Source organism: Simochromis diagramma, unplaced genomic scaffold (assembly GCF_900408965.1).
Source record: "Simochromis diagramma unplaced genomic scaffold, fSimDia1.1 OVJJ01000387.1, whole genome shotgun sequence".
Classification (NCBI taxonomy): Eukaryota; Metazoa; Chordata; class Actinopteri; order Cichliformes; family Cichlidae; genus Simochromis; species Simochromis diagramma.
In genome coordinates this window covers 3,459,192-3,474,876 of record NW_024387152.1, presented here as the reverse complement: position 1 = coordinate 3,474,876, position 15,685 = coordinate 3,459,192, and the positions used below count along the sequence as shown (strand labels likewise).

General features: G+C 40.8%; 1 protein-coding gene across 2 annotated transcripts; it reads right to left on the bottom strand.

Annotated features, from left to right (window-relative positions):
* Positions 1-702: 702 nt before the first annotated feature.
* On the bottom strand, positions 703-15,498 carry mapk14a (mitogen-activated protein kinase 14a). Of its 2 annotated transcripts, none has more exons than XM_040047407.1 (12): positions 15,098-15,498; positions 12,654-12,783; positions 12,489-12,547; positions 7,850-7,961; positions 5,781-5,810; positions 5,499-5,546; positions 5,263-5,377; positions 5,095-5,166; positions 4,387-4,466; positions 2,076-2,154; positions 1,792-1,965; positions 703-1,710 (listed from the first exon to the last, which is right to left on the bottom strand). In XM_040047407.1, the coding sequence occupies exons 1-12, from the start codon at positions 15,214-15,216 to the stop codon at positions 1,643-1,645; spliced, it is 1,086 nt and encodes a 361-aa protein (XP_039903341.1). In that variant the 5' UTR covers positions 15,217-15,498; the 3' UTR covers positions 703-1,642. The 2 variants fall into 2 exon arrangements, with proteins under 2 accessions (XP_039903341.1, XP_039903340.1); XM_040047406.1 differs by lacking the exon at positions 4,387-4,466 and adding an exon at positions 3,897-3,976 and having other exon boundaries at positions 15,098-15,216.
* Positions 15,499-15,685: the final 187 nt, after the last annotated feature.

The window sequence follows — 15,685 nt, the reverse complement described above, 5'->3', positions numbered from 1 at the left end:
TAACGTATAAAGAAAATCAATGTTTAATTCACAAGCCAAGTGCAAGATTATGCAACTGAAATTGTCACACTGCAGCAAAAAAAAAAAAAAAAAAGGTGAAAAATATAATTTAGTTATTTATTTTAAATGTACTGGGGGAATGCATATTTGATAAATTCATATTAGGTTTTAGGGACATAATACAGAGCAAGCCATAATTCTACCAGCACGGTGGTGGGCAAGTGGTGATTTGGGTTTGTGCTGCATCCACAGCACATGGATACCTTGCAGTCATTGAGGTGACCATGAATTTGTGTGTGTGTGTGTCTGTGTGTGTCTGTGTGTGTGTGTGTACGTACTAGAGATAAATGTGAAGCTGTCTGTCTGACAGCCAAAGTTTGCCTCATGCAATACTAGACTGATCTCAAGCATAGCAGCAAATCTACAAAAGAATGGCTTAAGTTGTTGCAATGGTCCAGCCCTAACGGATATGCTGTGCTGGGTCCGTAAAAGGGCTGTGCGTAAATTAATACCCACAAACCTCAACGAACTGACGCAAATTCCTCCTCAATGATGTGAGAGGCTGGTAATCACACAGGAAACTATTACTTCAATTCACTGCTAAAGGTGATTCCACAAGTCCATGAATCATGGTAAGGCATCATAGTTAGAGATAAGTGATTGGCTTGGAAATAAGGATAAAAAATTAAAAACAAAACAATCTCTTAGAAATAAGTCTTTATTTTGTTAAACAAAGGACTTAAAGCAGTAGTTACTCTGCAAAATTGAAAATAGCTCAAGGGATCCTTCGATTGCTTATAAATACCAGCTCCACAAAGTATAAATACAAATCCCTCCTTTTACACATTTAAGCTGCATTTTTATTAAAAGCTATGGCACGACACTTAAATTCATATAAACCAACAACACACTAGCAGACACACACACAATGTCTTGACGTACATGCTAACAGTGATTGCTTCAAAACATGTGTGAAATTTTAAAAAACATGGAACATATATATTTACACAATTTGAGCAAAGCATGTACTATGCAGATTTCTCTTCATATTTATGGGCCTTGGTGAAAAAAATAATAATAAAACCCTACATAGGAAAAGGCTCAGATTTCATCTAACTAAATTAATCAAATTGAACAGTAAAATGTGAGAAATCTAGTTGGTGAGCATTAAAGTTCAGTGACTGCACAGAGAAGGCACATTGTCCCAATTGTCAAACACCTAAAAAACACAGAAATGTACGTCTGTCACAGAAATTCAAGAATCGGGGGCAACTGCTTGGAAGTGGTTCACTAGCAAACTCCTTTTTCAACTAACAGAAAAATGCTCATCCATAAATTAATCAAAAAACAAAAACTAGCACAGCAATAGGTCAAAGTGTTTCAGCATCTCAGCGTCACAGTGAGGAGTCGAAATAAAGTCTAAATATTAAATAGAAAACTATTTTAGTTGTTGGCGAGAAGGGAGGTTTTCCAGCAACTGACCAACATTAAGTCATTTATAAATAAGAATAACAACTTTTTTCTTATGTTTTCTGGTTATGTTTTCTCAATAGACTAATAAGGGCTGGTGTGTGGTGTGTCTGAGACTTTAAAGCATAAGTTATGTAGTCAAAAGCTTGAGTTGAACTGGTGCCGCGTCTCATTACTCTGTGTCATCCTCATCATCAAAGCTAGGTGGCTGGAAACTGCACACCTCCTCAAAGGTTAATCCTGCAAAAAAGGAGAAGATGATTTGTTTCTTTACAGAGGAATACATCAGCATGCTGTCAGTTTTAGCGCGAGAAGACGTACGTTTCCACTCATCGATCTGCAGCTCCCGGCTCTCGAAGCTCTGGTCGTAAGGCTCGGCTTCAGGCTCGTCGTCTGGATCGTGGTATTGACCGAAGTAGGGGTGGGCCAGAGCTTCAGCTGCAGTTATCCTCTTATCCGTATCCAGAACCAGCATTCTCTCCAGAAGATCCACAGCTTAAAAACGCATCCGCATGTAAACATGACTGAATCACACTCAATCCCATTGTTTCTTTATGTAAACTTTGTAAATCATAGGAAAAAAAACAGGTTCTCTTTGGCATTACCGAGTGGGTTGGCGCCAATAAATACATCAGCAAAGCTCCTCTTGGGCATGTGTGGCAAGGAGCTGATGTAGTTTCTGGCCTGTGAAGACACATCAGAGTAAACCAAACATGAGTTCCTACCAACAGCAACATGTCGTGACACATTATTTCATTTAACTTTTTCCAACCTGTTCGGCTTTTCGATCTATCCACATCTGTGCTGCGTTTCCTGATGAGTGCAGTTTACAGTCAACAAGTTCCTCTTGTGATAATTAGAGCATCTTTAAAACTAGATTTATGAAGAATTATTATTGAGGAACTTGAGCTTGTATTATGTATTGCTACAGAGTTCGACTCTTTGCCTGAAGTGAGACACATGCAGTCAAAAACCCATTAGTGCCTATGAGTGCAAGTGTTTACACTGCAAACCTTGTTTCCAATATCCAATTCTTATAATGGCTTTTAATAAATATTTTTAAATAATTATAATAAAGTTTAAAAAATAATAAACCAAGTATCCTGTAAAAAGAAAGGACTGTTGTCTTTGTCTATTAGGGAAGCAAAGAAAAAGTATTACAATCATAATACTCTTCATAATAAACCTCTCATGTAATTCAACATGTGGTTTGAAAATAAGTGTTATGGTGGAAGAAGATGGCACCTTTCTAAGGGGGAAACAAAAAGAAAAAACACTGAGAATCAAAATGCTGTTAGTAACCTTAACATTTAAATCGAGAAGTGCACTTTTTTAAAATCCAACTCAAGGTGCTTTTTGCAAATCACTGTCATAACCACGTCCAGCAAGCACGTCACACGACACAGGAGTGACTGAAACGGTAAAATTCTGTGTTTAATTCAAGCTTTTTGCCCCAAGAGGTCTAGCTCCTCCTTGCGCCCCACTTGCCTCAAAAGGAGTTTGAGTTTTCCTTAAACCTTGAAGCTCTTTTTAAAATGTGGCTTCAAATATTAATTCCTCCGCCATGGCGGTTATCTTATTGGTAGCGTTTATGGGCGTGTCATTCTGTCTGTAAACATGATAGATTGAAAAGTTTACATCCACCAAGGTCTTCAAGGTCATTTTCATTATTTATTGAAAAAAGTCTCATAACTTATAATTCTTACAGGTGTGGTAAAAGTACTGTATAAAGTCATATTTGACCTCTAACCTCTGCTTCAAGTTCAACAGATTGATCTGAAGGCTAAAGTGATAATATATAGCTTACTGCCACTGTTTGTATTGACAACATATAGGCATATAATGATAATGAGGGTTCAAAATATCACATTACTTTGGATCTCTGACCTCTTCTTCGAGGTCAAGTGAAATATCTTTTATCTTTAAAACTATGATTCAAATTCCACAACCTTTGTATTGGCAACATTTAAGAAGAGATACTGGTATACTGGAATTCTAAATATCAACATAATAGTTTGCATCCAAATATGTCACATTTGACCTCTGACCTCATTTTTATATCTACCTTTCTTATAAGTTGAGCCTAAAATGTGTTTTATTTTTCAAGAAAGTGAAGAGAAGGAGAATGAGCTGCCTGGATAGTTGGAAATATACTGTAGAATATTATTATATAAGAAGCTCGAGTTATTCATGCACAAGTAACGTTTGGATTTTTGTAAAACAATTGAGTGAATGCTACACATGCACATAAATAATGTTTAGGGGGTGAGCTGTCTTGGCGGAGGTTTGCGCTCTGAGTTGCTTTTGTTCTATTTTAGGATGTGTTAGTGTGGAAACCATCAACATAAGCACAAATTCTGAGGAAAGTCTGACTGTCCGCCCGCTGCTAGTCCGCTCTCAAGAAAGTACCTCTGTATCCTCCTCACCTCATAGCTGGGCATCCTGTTCATTAGAGTTGCTGTGGGCGTCCCTGTCAGACGCAGTATGTGCTGAAGCTGGTTTATATCTTTGAAGTTTGTGTCAAGGGGAGTATAGTGACAGAGCAGAGTTAGTTAAGAAGCTGTGTCTGGGGCTAAACTCCAGGTCACGAGTCTCCAAGCTTTGAGCCCAGAAAAAAACAAAACTAAAGCTTAAGTATCCTCAGAATTAGAGGAAAGACACATGACAACACTTCTCATTACAGGCACACAGTGAAAGATGAAATCACCTGTGTAACAATAATCTCACAGCAAACACTGCTTAATGCTCTTCAGAGGAAGCAAAGCACACCCACAAGGCTAGAGGGTGAAAAACATGCTGTCATTACAAAGCAGATATTTCCAGCTGAACCACAGAGTGCAGAGTTTAGAGTAGAAATACGGTTAGACAGAGAGGGGAGAAAAAAAAAAAAAAACTTGCACAGCTTTGTGAACTCACAGACTCTGAAGAGATTTTCTTCAAGAGCTCTGGACCTGGTTTTCCGACGAGCAGCATGATTAACTTCAACTGATCAATATCTACCAGCACACGGTAAAGGAAGACCAGACGCTGCACATGGGGACATCTGTAATCTGACCTCCTTTGAAGCTATGTAATAATCAATCCCATCATCTTTACATTTCACACACAGGAGGGAAAAAAGGAATCTGAGATGTTTCCTGTGGAAGACATTGAATTCAATTTTAATAGAAAATGATTGGAGGCGGTGGGCAGGCTAGTGGAGCGCTTGCTTACAAGCTCAGCAGTTAGCTACCATGTACTGGCAAAAGAAAAGAGAGAAAGAAACAGGGTGGTGCAAAGAAAGACAGAGTGAAAGTGTACCTGAGCCAAAGATACACACTTAAAATATAGAAAGAGTCATAGTGCCAAAGTGGAAAAATTACTCAGAGGTGCATGTGTCAAGTGAGGAAAAATGTGTGATCGCTCTTCATGAGAAAACGCCTCAGGCAGAGTCGTGCTGAAAAGGAAAGGCGGCTTTCCGTGTGAGGACGGAGAAAAGCAGTATTGCAGATTTACTGCAGACAAATCAGCGCGCCTCTACGTCATCATCGGTGTGTGTTGGATCGGTTTAATTTGTTATGTAAATTGTTTGTCAGCTGCAGGAGTTCATGGTGTGCACAGCGAACTGTCAGATGAAAAGGATACGGTCAGTGCCGGGAAACAGAGCACGTCCAGTGAGAAGTTCTGCCATTATACATCCCACAGACCAAATATCCACTGAAACACAGAAGGACACAGACATTATACCCAGAACACTCTTCTATTTACAGACGGATCACAGAGGGGAGCTTCTTTATGAACTGGATGCATTACCTGTCATGTTGTAATGCATCCAGTTCAACATGATCTCTGGGGCACGGTACCAGCGGGTCGCCACGTAGCCGGTCATCTCATCGTCGGTGTGTCGTGCCAGACCAAAGTCCAAAATCTGACAACAATTTAAATGCAAAAAAAAAAAGCAAGACTTAAAAAAAAAAAACAAATCATTTACATTTGTAGGCAGTTTTGAGATAAACTGATGTTTCAAATAAAAGCAGCGCTTCACTGACCTTCAGCTCACAGTCTTCATTCACTGCAAGGTTACTTGGTTTTAAATCCTGTGGTAATTTAAACCAAGATGGTGAGATGAAGTAAATCTGTTCTTTGTTAAAAGATGAGTCTTGCATCATTAAAAATTAAATCTAAAGTCAAAGCGTTATGACTTCCTTTCTTTTCACAGGATTAACAAGTCTGACTCTGCAAAGTGAAAGAAGTCAAACCCCGGGACACTTCATGTCCTCCTGTTCAACGATTGTCTGACAAAAGTTACTATAAAATGAAACAGCACTTACTCGATGGATGATGCCTGCTGAGTGAATATACTGCAGAGAGACGGGAGCAGACGTGTCAGATTACATCGTGTGTTTACAGATGGACTGATTTAACACAACAAAACGCATCAGGAGATACAGGACACGATGTAAAAACATTAGATAAGAATCACTGAAGGAACTCCTTGCTTAGAGGTAGATAATATAATGATACCACTCTCATATCTGTACATTAAATATATGGCGCTAGGAGAAGGTCATCTTTGCCTACAGTAGAGAATGGAAACATGGAGGGCAGCTAAGGCCTTGATTACACTCTGTTGTGGACACGGACAGCTGTAGATACAAGAGCCGAGTCACCATTCCTGTTATACTTCTTGAACCTCTGCCACCTGTGGGGCAGTTGTAGTTGGTGCTTTGTCATGCAGTCACAAAAAAGATCGGTCTGAAGACAACATTTACGCCACTCGGACCAAAGCAGATTCACAAACACATCTCAGTTCAAAGGTGAAATCCTTTTCCTAGTACCTCAGAACAGGTTTAGTGTATAAGCACCGCCTGAATGCCAGAAAGAACTTGTTGTTTACCTAAACTAACTATTATTACAGATAATAACTTATCTGTGACGCTATCTGCCAATTTCGTTTTTACCGTAACAAGAGCAGTGAAGCTTGAGTAAACATGATTTGTAACTGAACACAGTTAAGACAATAAGTAAAATCCTCATCACTGAACGTACACACAGGTGGAACTCAGGAGTGATTCTAACCTTGGCGGCCGACAACACTGTACACAATGGTAGACTGGTGACCAAGCGAATAAGACATTAAAAAAGAAGATTTTTGATGAGAAAGCGGTCTTTAAACACACAGAGAGACAAAGCTGTGCAGGAAGTGGGATTTTATCACAGCAGAGGTAAGAGGGAATTCATTACAATGTGTTTCAAATGTCATCTTTTGCTTCTGGTTCAGTGAGTTTTGCTCAAAACTGAGAGATGGTGACTTTCAGTAAACAGAAGGGGGGCTCTGCGCTTTGTGTTTACCTGTTTTTTAATCGTTTGTTGTTTTAGCCGTTAGGTGGTTGTTGAAATGGTTTTGTGGGCTTTTTGCTGACATTCTGACCTTTCTGTGAATGCCATAGGTGTCTGTGTTTAAATAACAGATCTGGCGGTACATCCCGTTAAACCAGAAGTTCTCCCCCCTGATGGAGTTCAACAGGTTAAATGTTTATTGCTTAATTACTTTGCGTAGTGTGAATGACAATAAGGGAAGTTTTTATCAGTAGGAAAAGCTGTAAAACCTACAAAAATATAGTTAAAAGTCCAAAATTTCTGCTTGAGGCTGTTTGTGGTAAGCAGCAGATCAAACTTCTTAACATTCAGGCCTGTCAGACACTCGGACACTGAGCCATGGCTCTGTGCTAAGCTTTGTAATCTTCAATATCATTGAAATGCAGCCAGGTGCTGCTCATTTTATTCATTTCATCACTTTTCCCCAACACGCTTGCATTAAAATCCGGTTGCCCCGTCTCTCTGGTTACCCGGCCTGTACCACTACACTTGTCGTCTTGGAACGTCTGCCCCCCTTCCTTCTTTCAATAATGGTATGATCCCAGTCTGTCTTTGCATGCATTTGGCCACATGGTGTGCCCATCAAATTAAAGTCCCATCCCTGCCTGCATGGATTCTCAGCAGGGCTGAAGATTAGGCTGCTACATACAACCCGGCCATTAATAACTGACATATGAAATTATCTCACAGGCCAGATACAATTGTCCACGGGCCATACGTTTGACACCCCTGCTCTAAACCACAGCAAACCTGAAGAGATTTCACTAGAATCTCCAACACAGTCCGACCACTAAGGACAGGAAAGGGAGAGTTGCATATATTGTGAAGCACTTTCTGATATTTGTCTGTAAAAAGTGCTATACGAATACATTTTCCTTGCCCAGGTTAGCTAGCAGACACTTAGGACTCTAGCATTTGCTAAGCTGACCAGATATGAGGGTGGCATCAATCTTTATCTTGCTCAAGAAAAGGAAGGAAATAAGCACGTTTTCCACAACATCAATCATTCCTTTAAGCTCACCTTTAATCCTCGGAGGATCTGGTATATGAGAAACTGCACGTGGTCGTCGGTGAGCTTTTGACATTTGACTATGTTGTTGAGATCTGCCCCCATTAGATGAGTCACGAGATACCTGCCAAAGCAGAAAAGATTGTTGTCCCAGCTTAAACAGACAAGTGTCAGAAGCCATGCCAGTGTTTCTCACGTCATTAAAAAAAAAGAAAAAAAATACTAATGTCATAAAATGTATTTGCACTTCCAAACTAATAATTTCAGAGCTGTTTGCAGCCTGTGCCTAATTTCCCCATATGGCTATGTGAGCTTAAACCGGTTTAGCTGCTACTTCTTTTCACTCTCACGTCTCTCGAGAGGCACCGAAAGGCCAAGCCCTTCACAAATGGAAAGTCATTTAACAACACACCCCAGATAAATGGGCTTAATAGTACTGCATCAGTGGATAATTCAAATCTAATCCCAAAGCTGTTTAAAATGCCCAAACAGCACTTATGGAAGGAGTCTGCAGCGGGATGCTAGACGAGCACTTTTGGAGCCAAAACTCACAGAGCCACGTGGTGCTTCGTCAGTCCGCTGCACAACAAATACCCGTTTCATGAATACTCTTCTATTCGCACACAGTACAGAGAACGAGGGCTTAAAATAGCTGGTTGTGCTTGAACTTGTTCTCAGCTGCAGACATAAGGACACAGACACTCGCCTAAGTTCATTCGCCTGGGGGGGGGGAATAGATACACACACACGTATATAAAATATGAATAGTGACCTCTCTTCTCCTCTCTCCTAAAGAAAGAGGGGCATGGCTAGAGCGCTGAGGAGTCTCAGGGTCATACCCAGAGCACCTGCACAGTTGACATTTTTACTTATTTTTACGTTGCATGCAGAAACTTTACAGCGTTTGGCAGATATGCACTGGAGAACAGGGCCAAACACTGCAAAAGACACGCCAGCCCACTGACTCACCCCCTGTTCTCTTTCCCACAGGGGTCCAAGCTTTACGTGTGCTCTACATGTGTGACCTTGCATTGCCTCGAGTCCTCCATATCATTATGCTTTTCTGGGAGGAGGGCAGGGCTTCTTGAGTGGACGGCTCTCCATTACAACAGCACACAGATGCTGCCACTCGAAGTATGAAGACAAAATTCCAGCAAGTCATTAAAGTGTTCAGTTTCAATGAGTCTACTTCAGCAGTTTAGCGTTGTGGGCCCTCTTATTTTCTTAGTCATACATTTGTCTTCCCTTTCAAAGGCCCTGTGCCTACATTACCCAAGAAGCAATGCAACTGCAAACAGTTTATTCCACATTTCAGTGCGTCACACTTCGAGCTGCAAGCCTGCAGCAGAGATGAGCACATGTGGTTTGAAATGATGCTGCACTGACATGAATCATCTTTACATAAACCTACCAAGGCCTAATGGACTTTAATGAGTGAAAACCACAAACTACAGCCTCTGGGCTAAGAAATAAATGCTAACAAAACAATAAATAAATAAATAACATGCAATTCTTAAAGGGGCCACTGGAGACTTAAAAAGCAAAAAACAAAAATAATAAATAAATATAATCCTTAAGACTTTAATATTAAAATTCCAAATTTACATACATTGAAAACCTGATGATGGCCAAGTATAAGAAAGTAGTTTTACCCTCTTTTAGTGTTTTATCCCTTCATTGCAACTTTATGGTAAATGGACCGATTCTTATAAAGTGATTTTTATAGCATTTCTTTCACTGTTAGGTTTTGGTTAAGTTTAAAAGTCCCTCTGTTCTGTGGCAAAGAAGCGCACACGCCTTAGCTGGCAACCCTGCACTCGACCTTCTCGTCCAAATATGGTCACTTCTGGCTCAAAACAAATTTAACACGCTGGTGCCTAAACACCAGCAGTGATGCTTCAAAATGCAGAATTTAGAAAGCAATGAGTGATGTCATATTGGCTCCGCCCATCTTTTATATACAGTCTGTTGCAATTCATCCAACCAATTTCTTAACCACTTATCCAACTGGGTCATCAGAGGCTGGAACATATCCCTACAAGAGGCAGGGTATGGCATCTACCCCCCTGTAATCAATTTAAAAACTACCGCTGCAATTTTAAATGTCCGATGTCATAGAGGGGAAAAAAAGTTTAGGAAAAATATTGCACAAAGATTTAATCAACTTTCAAAAGGTTGTGCAGACACAATACGTCAGAGAGGGGGAGATACTCGGGAAGATGATGGATGAAAAATGAGAAAACTTCACTACACTTCAAATCTCTGCATGAGCCCGAGTCATCTATCAGAAGCCTTTTCCACACTCTGAATTTAAATTGTGTTAACTGTGTGATCTGACTGAGCTGTCAGAGAAGCTTGAGATCAAATAATGAACACAGCGTTGTTATTTTCTTCTATCCTGAGACCAAACACAGGCTGCATGATCCTTATAAATTATTACATGAATAAAACTGTGATATACCTCCAAATGATTATGAAAAAAAAAAAAAAAAATCTAGCTTGTGTGTTGCACTATAAACACAACGTCATGCAAGTTTCACGGCACTTCAAATCACATGATGCTCTTCAAAGGAGGTTTGGTGTTCCAAGGAAAAAGTCTCATTTATTCCTCTTTCTTCACATGACCCTGGATAGACTGACTGATGTTGAGATCAGGGCTCTGTTGCAGGACTCCCTGTTGCTTAGGACTCTAGTTATATGAACTTAAAATTTTATTAAAAAGCTGATGCAAAAGTAACACATAACCTTTAACAAAACTGAGGACAGACACTTTCACAGAAAACTACATAAATTAATTCATTTGATTATTGCATAGTTAGACTTAGTCACCCTCCAATTACTCACCTCCACAGAGAGCTGACTGACCTACTGTCTCAGCCAAATAATTTCCTGGGGAAATCCCAGGACAGACTGCCCAACAAACTCATCTTTGCACAAGTGGATAGAGTTTATTTCCATATTTGTTACTGCTTCTTACTTCAGCCAGTAGAGCAGTAATAGAGAGCCCAGTGCAAATGTCCAACATTTGCAAGTAATTGGTAGCAAATCTCAAATTAGAGGTTTGTGATGCAGCCGAGAACCAAGTTAAGAGTTTATATAAAGTAGGTAAAACAAACATTAAACGTGTCACCGAATATATCTGTAAAGGTGGCATTGACATGAAAATCTCACCAACAACCTATCCATGCAAACCAACCAATGAAAAATGACACAGGGAAAATGTATTGAACATGCTTACTGAAGTTTATCTAACATTTCTTGCAAAAGCCTTTGCTGGTGATTACGGCACTGTGTGCCCCCTTCAGTGAACTCTGGGCTTTAGTTCTTTCCACAGACTTTCAATTGGATTCAGGTCAGATGATTGGCTACCATTCTAGCAGCTTAATTTTTTCTCTCTCGCTGTATGTTTGAGATCATTACCGCGATGAAACATCCACCCTCGTTTCATCTTCATAATCAATAATGTGTCATTACATTTCTCCAGTGATCCTTATATGAAGCGTGCCAGTGATGCGTTGCTGAAAAACAGCCCCACACATGATGCTCACTGGAACCTTCAGTATTTCAGAAAGTCTTCTGTAATCAGTGGCATCATGTCTTACAACAGTAAGGCTGCAAAGGTCTTGAGAGAGCTCACTGGTTTTACGGTGTGACACCTTAGGCCATCACTTGGGACTGAACAAGCTGATATTAATTTGCACCAATAGCAGGATTGCTTTCTAACTATTGATACATTTTAGCCGGTGTCATGACTTTCCATGGCTTTTTGCACCTCCTTTTCTTCATGTGTTCGATGCTTTTTTCTTTATTTTTTCTTATTGTTACATATAAGTGAATTTATGGACATCTATGGTTTGATTTCTTTGAATGTGTGGATTGTTGCCAACATCTGGTGAGAAATGACATGTCAATAGCACCTTCAGACTTTACTTAGAAAACTGGTGTTGTTTTCAATGTTTACTTTAGCCGCTGTATGCTCCCAGGATGTGCAGTTTGCTGCCACACTGACCTTCATGAATTTTAGATATCGGCGATAATGCTTCCAGTATCGCTTGGTTGAGATAATGAAGTAAATAGGATGGGTCAATAATACAGGGACATTTTCAGTATGAAATCATAAATAAGTGAGTGACTAAGCATTCACTTGTTGGATGAGGTGCTCCCTGGAATCTGCTGCAGTTTGAACTTTGAGTGTCAAGAACAAAAAGAAAGAAGAAGAAAAAACAGAGTGACACTCCACCAATAACAAGCAAGGCAGCACGCACAACTGCATGCTGAGTCACTGCTAAGCTGTTCACTTCCAATTTCCAAGAGATTTTAACATCAACAAACAATAACTACCCGTTTTTCTGTAAACCAGGGCATGTACTACATGTTCCACAAAACCAGAAATCAGGAAACAGAAGGAAGGAAGCTGGTGATGAAGAGGCTGGCTACAGCCAGTGAGTGAATAACTAACATAGCAGAGAGTCTAAAGAATGTTTGTCAGTGTTTTCAGTCTCCTGGCGTGCCTCCAGGTGTTTTCCAGGAACAGTCGGGATTGTGGGCTGCTGAGAAACTCAAGGCTGCTGAGCTTCACATCACTGTTAAATTATGCAAAAGCCCTGATACTTTAAATTTAAGATAACATAAAGAAGCACATTCGACTCACACGTCGGTGAAGTCCTTCAGAGAGGTGGCAGGGGTGAAGACATCTAAGAGGCCAATTACCTGCAAGAATGAGACAAACACTGTTAAGCTCAAAACTGAAGAGCAAAGACCTGCAGGGCTTTGCTCTCAACAGGCGGATCAAATTGAAGAGAGACAAGTCACTCACGTTTTCATGTTTCATATGTTTAAGCAGCTGCAGCTCTCTGTAGGTTCTTTTGGCGTGGACGATGGACTGAAAAGGCCGAGAGAGCTTCTTCACAGCGACCTTCAAACCGGTCTCCATGTCAATGGCGGAGCTGTTTAAAAAAAGTCAAAAGCATACATGTGAGCTTAAATCTCATTGGGGAAAACACCTTAACTTTTAGCATACACCAATTTAGATAATAAAACCAACAAGTGATCAGCATTTATTTAACACTGAAAGACTGTGGCTTTAATCAAAGCAAGCCCGTCCTTTTCAGGCAGAGGAACTGAAGCGTTTCATGTGGCTCAGTCTGGGTCTGAGTTTGCTCTCAAAAAACCAAAGTAGGTTGCAGGAAGAGCTGCTGAAGGCTGGGGGGGAAAAGCACGACATCAGCAGAAAATGCCATCTCTCAGCAGACTGCAAGCAGCCCTGGCAGCAGCATATCCCCCGCTCTGAAAACCAACTGTCTCTGACCCAAAAGCAACACCCACCCCACCCCTGCTTAACTCACCTAAACAGAGTCACAGCTTGTGGATGGCCTCGTGTGACTGCTGTGGGGACACCAGCGGGCCCGCAGACACATCAACATCAATCGATATTAAAGGTTAACAAAGAAACCACCTATAGCAATGCCATCCTAATGATAAAAATGGATACAGGGATTATCATCATAGCAAGAAACAGAGGGCTCGAAGCATCTTTCTAGTCTCTCCTCAGCATATATTTGAGTCACCTTAACTGTTCTTCCCTACATACACTGCTGCACTGAGCTTTTACCCATTTCAAGAGCATGCAGGAATGTAAATCCCACATACAGCTGTATTAGATATTAAATCATCCCGTCAGCTCCCTCATAAGAAGGACCTCGTGTTTGATTGAAGGAAGTCAAAACAGTGCAGTCATCCTTTGTCTTACATAATGCAGACACTATCTAGGCAGCACCCTCACCGAAACAAAACGAGTATTTTTTAAGTGGTATGAACACATCTAAAAAAGACTATGTCCTTTAGCAATTTGCGCATAACAGTGTTCAGTTGTGCAAGCTTCTTGGACAAAGACGCTCCTTAACTCGTTCGATTTATTAGGTATGATGATATGGGAGTCGACTTCTGATAAAGCCACCAACCTGCAGCAGGGTTCAGGTGTGCGTCATTGCCACACAGTTTAGAGCATGCTGTTCAGTTTCAGTTTCAAATTACTGGCTACAGTAAACTTGAAGTCATCACGTAACTGCTAACAATACAAGCCAGCGCACTGTTATAATAAAAACAATCACAGTCAGTGCAGCAGTAGCAGCGAGCTGACAGTAATCTGACCAGCAACAGATTATCCTATTGCCCAGCAACAGCACAGCTGTCCTCTTCCATTTGCAAAACAAACATCTGCTCACTAAAAGAAGTGTACCACCGACTATGTTGTGTCCCAGATCGTATCAGCAGCACAATCCATTTAATTAAAAACCTATGTAAAGGGTCCATTCAGCCAAAGATGACCTTACTGCCGCTAGGCAACATTAAGGAAACCCACCCTCAAGAGGCAAGATCTCCACTCTGCTGTGCATGCAAATACCTCCGAGCTGCAGATTTGTATATAACGTATCAAACATTAACTGCAGGGCTCCCTAACATATAACTAGTTATCAAGAGTGAAAGGCAACACTGAGAGAACATTAAGGTTTTGATGAGGCTGCCTATCAAATTTGCATGAAGGCAGCTGGTGGTTTTCATAGCAACCAACTTGGGAGGTTTTAGCAGCTGTTGATCATTTTCAGTCATTATTTTAAAGTTAGCCACAAAAGTAAAAGATACTAACATCACAGTGACTTAAACAGAAAACTGTTTGCACTTATTATTATTATAGATTTTTTTTTAAATAGCCAAATAGTCAATCTATTGGTCTATTCATTGTTTTAGATTACAGCACTCTGACTTTCTTTATCCATGCAAGATCAGTGAAGTGGACATCTCAACTTTCCACTTGTGCTCCTAATAAGAAAAACATCCAGAAGCTGTGCTCACATCGTCAATATGAAGGGATTGAGTTAATTCAAACAACCTACCTAGCAGCAAGCAGCTATATTTGTTGCACTAACGGTGCAATGTGCATTAAATGTCTTTATCCAGAACAAATGTGGTCGGAGTAACCTGAGGAGACCAGAACACTTGTGTGACTCTTAACATGCAAACTGATCAGTGCATGTGGATCAGACTTTCTATACTTAGTTCACAGCCAGGAATTTATTAGCACTTAATAATTACAACTCGGTAACACGTCAAAGATAGCAAGTTCTGGGCTTTTCTTGCTCAAACAGACACCGCGGCTCCACCTTGCTCGCCATTAGCTTGTGAAGCGCAGGCCTCGTCTAAATGAATGGACAAGTCAGGCTAACTTCACCTAACTGAACTTTTTGGAGGAAGGCGATTTACCAGACAGATCCGTAGGCGCCGGATCCAACCGGGGTCAGTCTCTGGTACCGCTCCGGGACTTCCCATATCGTCTTGTTCACCTCCTCTCGATAAAAATCGTGTTTCTCTGGTCGCGACATTCCTGCAGGACCAACTGCCGACCACCGACCGACTTTCTGCTCCAAGGTGAGGGACTCCGAGCCGCGCAGAGCTCAACTTTACCAAAGTGCAAAAAAAGTGGCGCTAAACGAAAAGTTTCTCGTCCCCGGAGAAACTGATGTCGTTTAAAGTTACCGTGCTGCCTTCTTGTGAAGTTCTGCAATGTGTGCACACACTTTTCAGGTCTCCACGTTATTTGTTCCTCCTCACCCTGCTTGTTCTCACGCTCGCCCGAGATTTCACCCCACTCGCTTCGCTAAACGGCGCAAAATCTCGCGGGAAAAAGAAAGAAAAAAAAGTTGGGACAGCTGTGCCGACGACGTCTGAAACGGTGCTGCGTTCAGGTAGTGCAGGAAAAATACTCGGAGAACTAATCGGTGTTAGACGATTAAAAATAATAATAAAAATAAAAAAATGAATGTGACTTAAGCATTTTAATCTGCAGAATAT

Excerpts from the sequence above, each read along its gene's own strand:
- mapk14a (XM_040047407.1), bottom strand. The coding sequence starts at position 15,216 with ATGTCGCGACCAGAGAAACACGATTTTTATCGAGAGGAGGTGAACAAG. Across the intron at positions 5,378-5,498 it reads ATGAAGACTGTGAGCTGAAG|ATTTTGGACTTTGGTCTGGC; the intron begins GTCAGTGAAGCG and ends AATTGTTGTCAG. Across the intron at positions 2,155-4,386 it reads AGAAAATCTCTTCAGAGTCT|GCCAGAAACTACATCAGCTC; the intron begins GTGAGTTCACAA and ends GTGTCTTCACAG.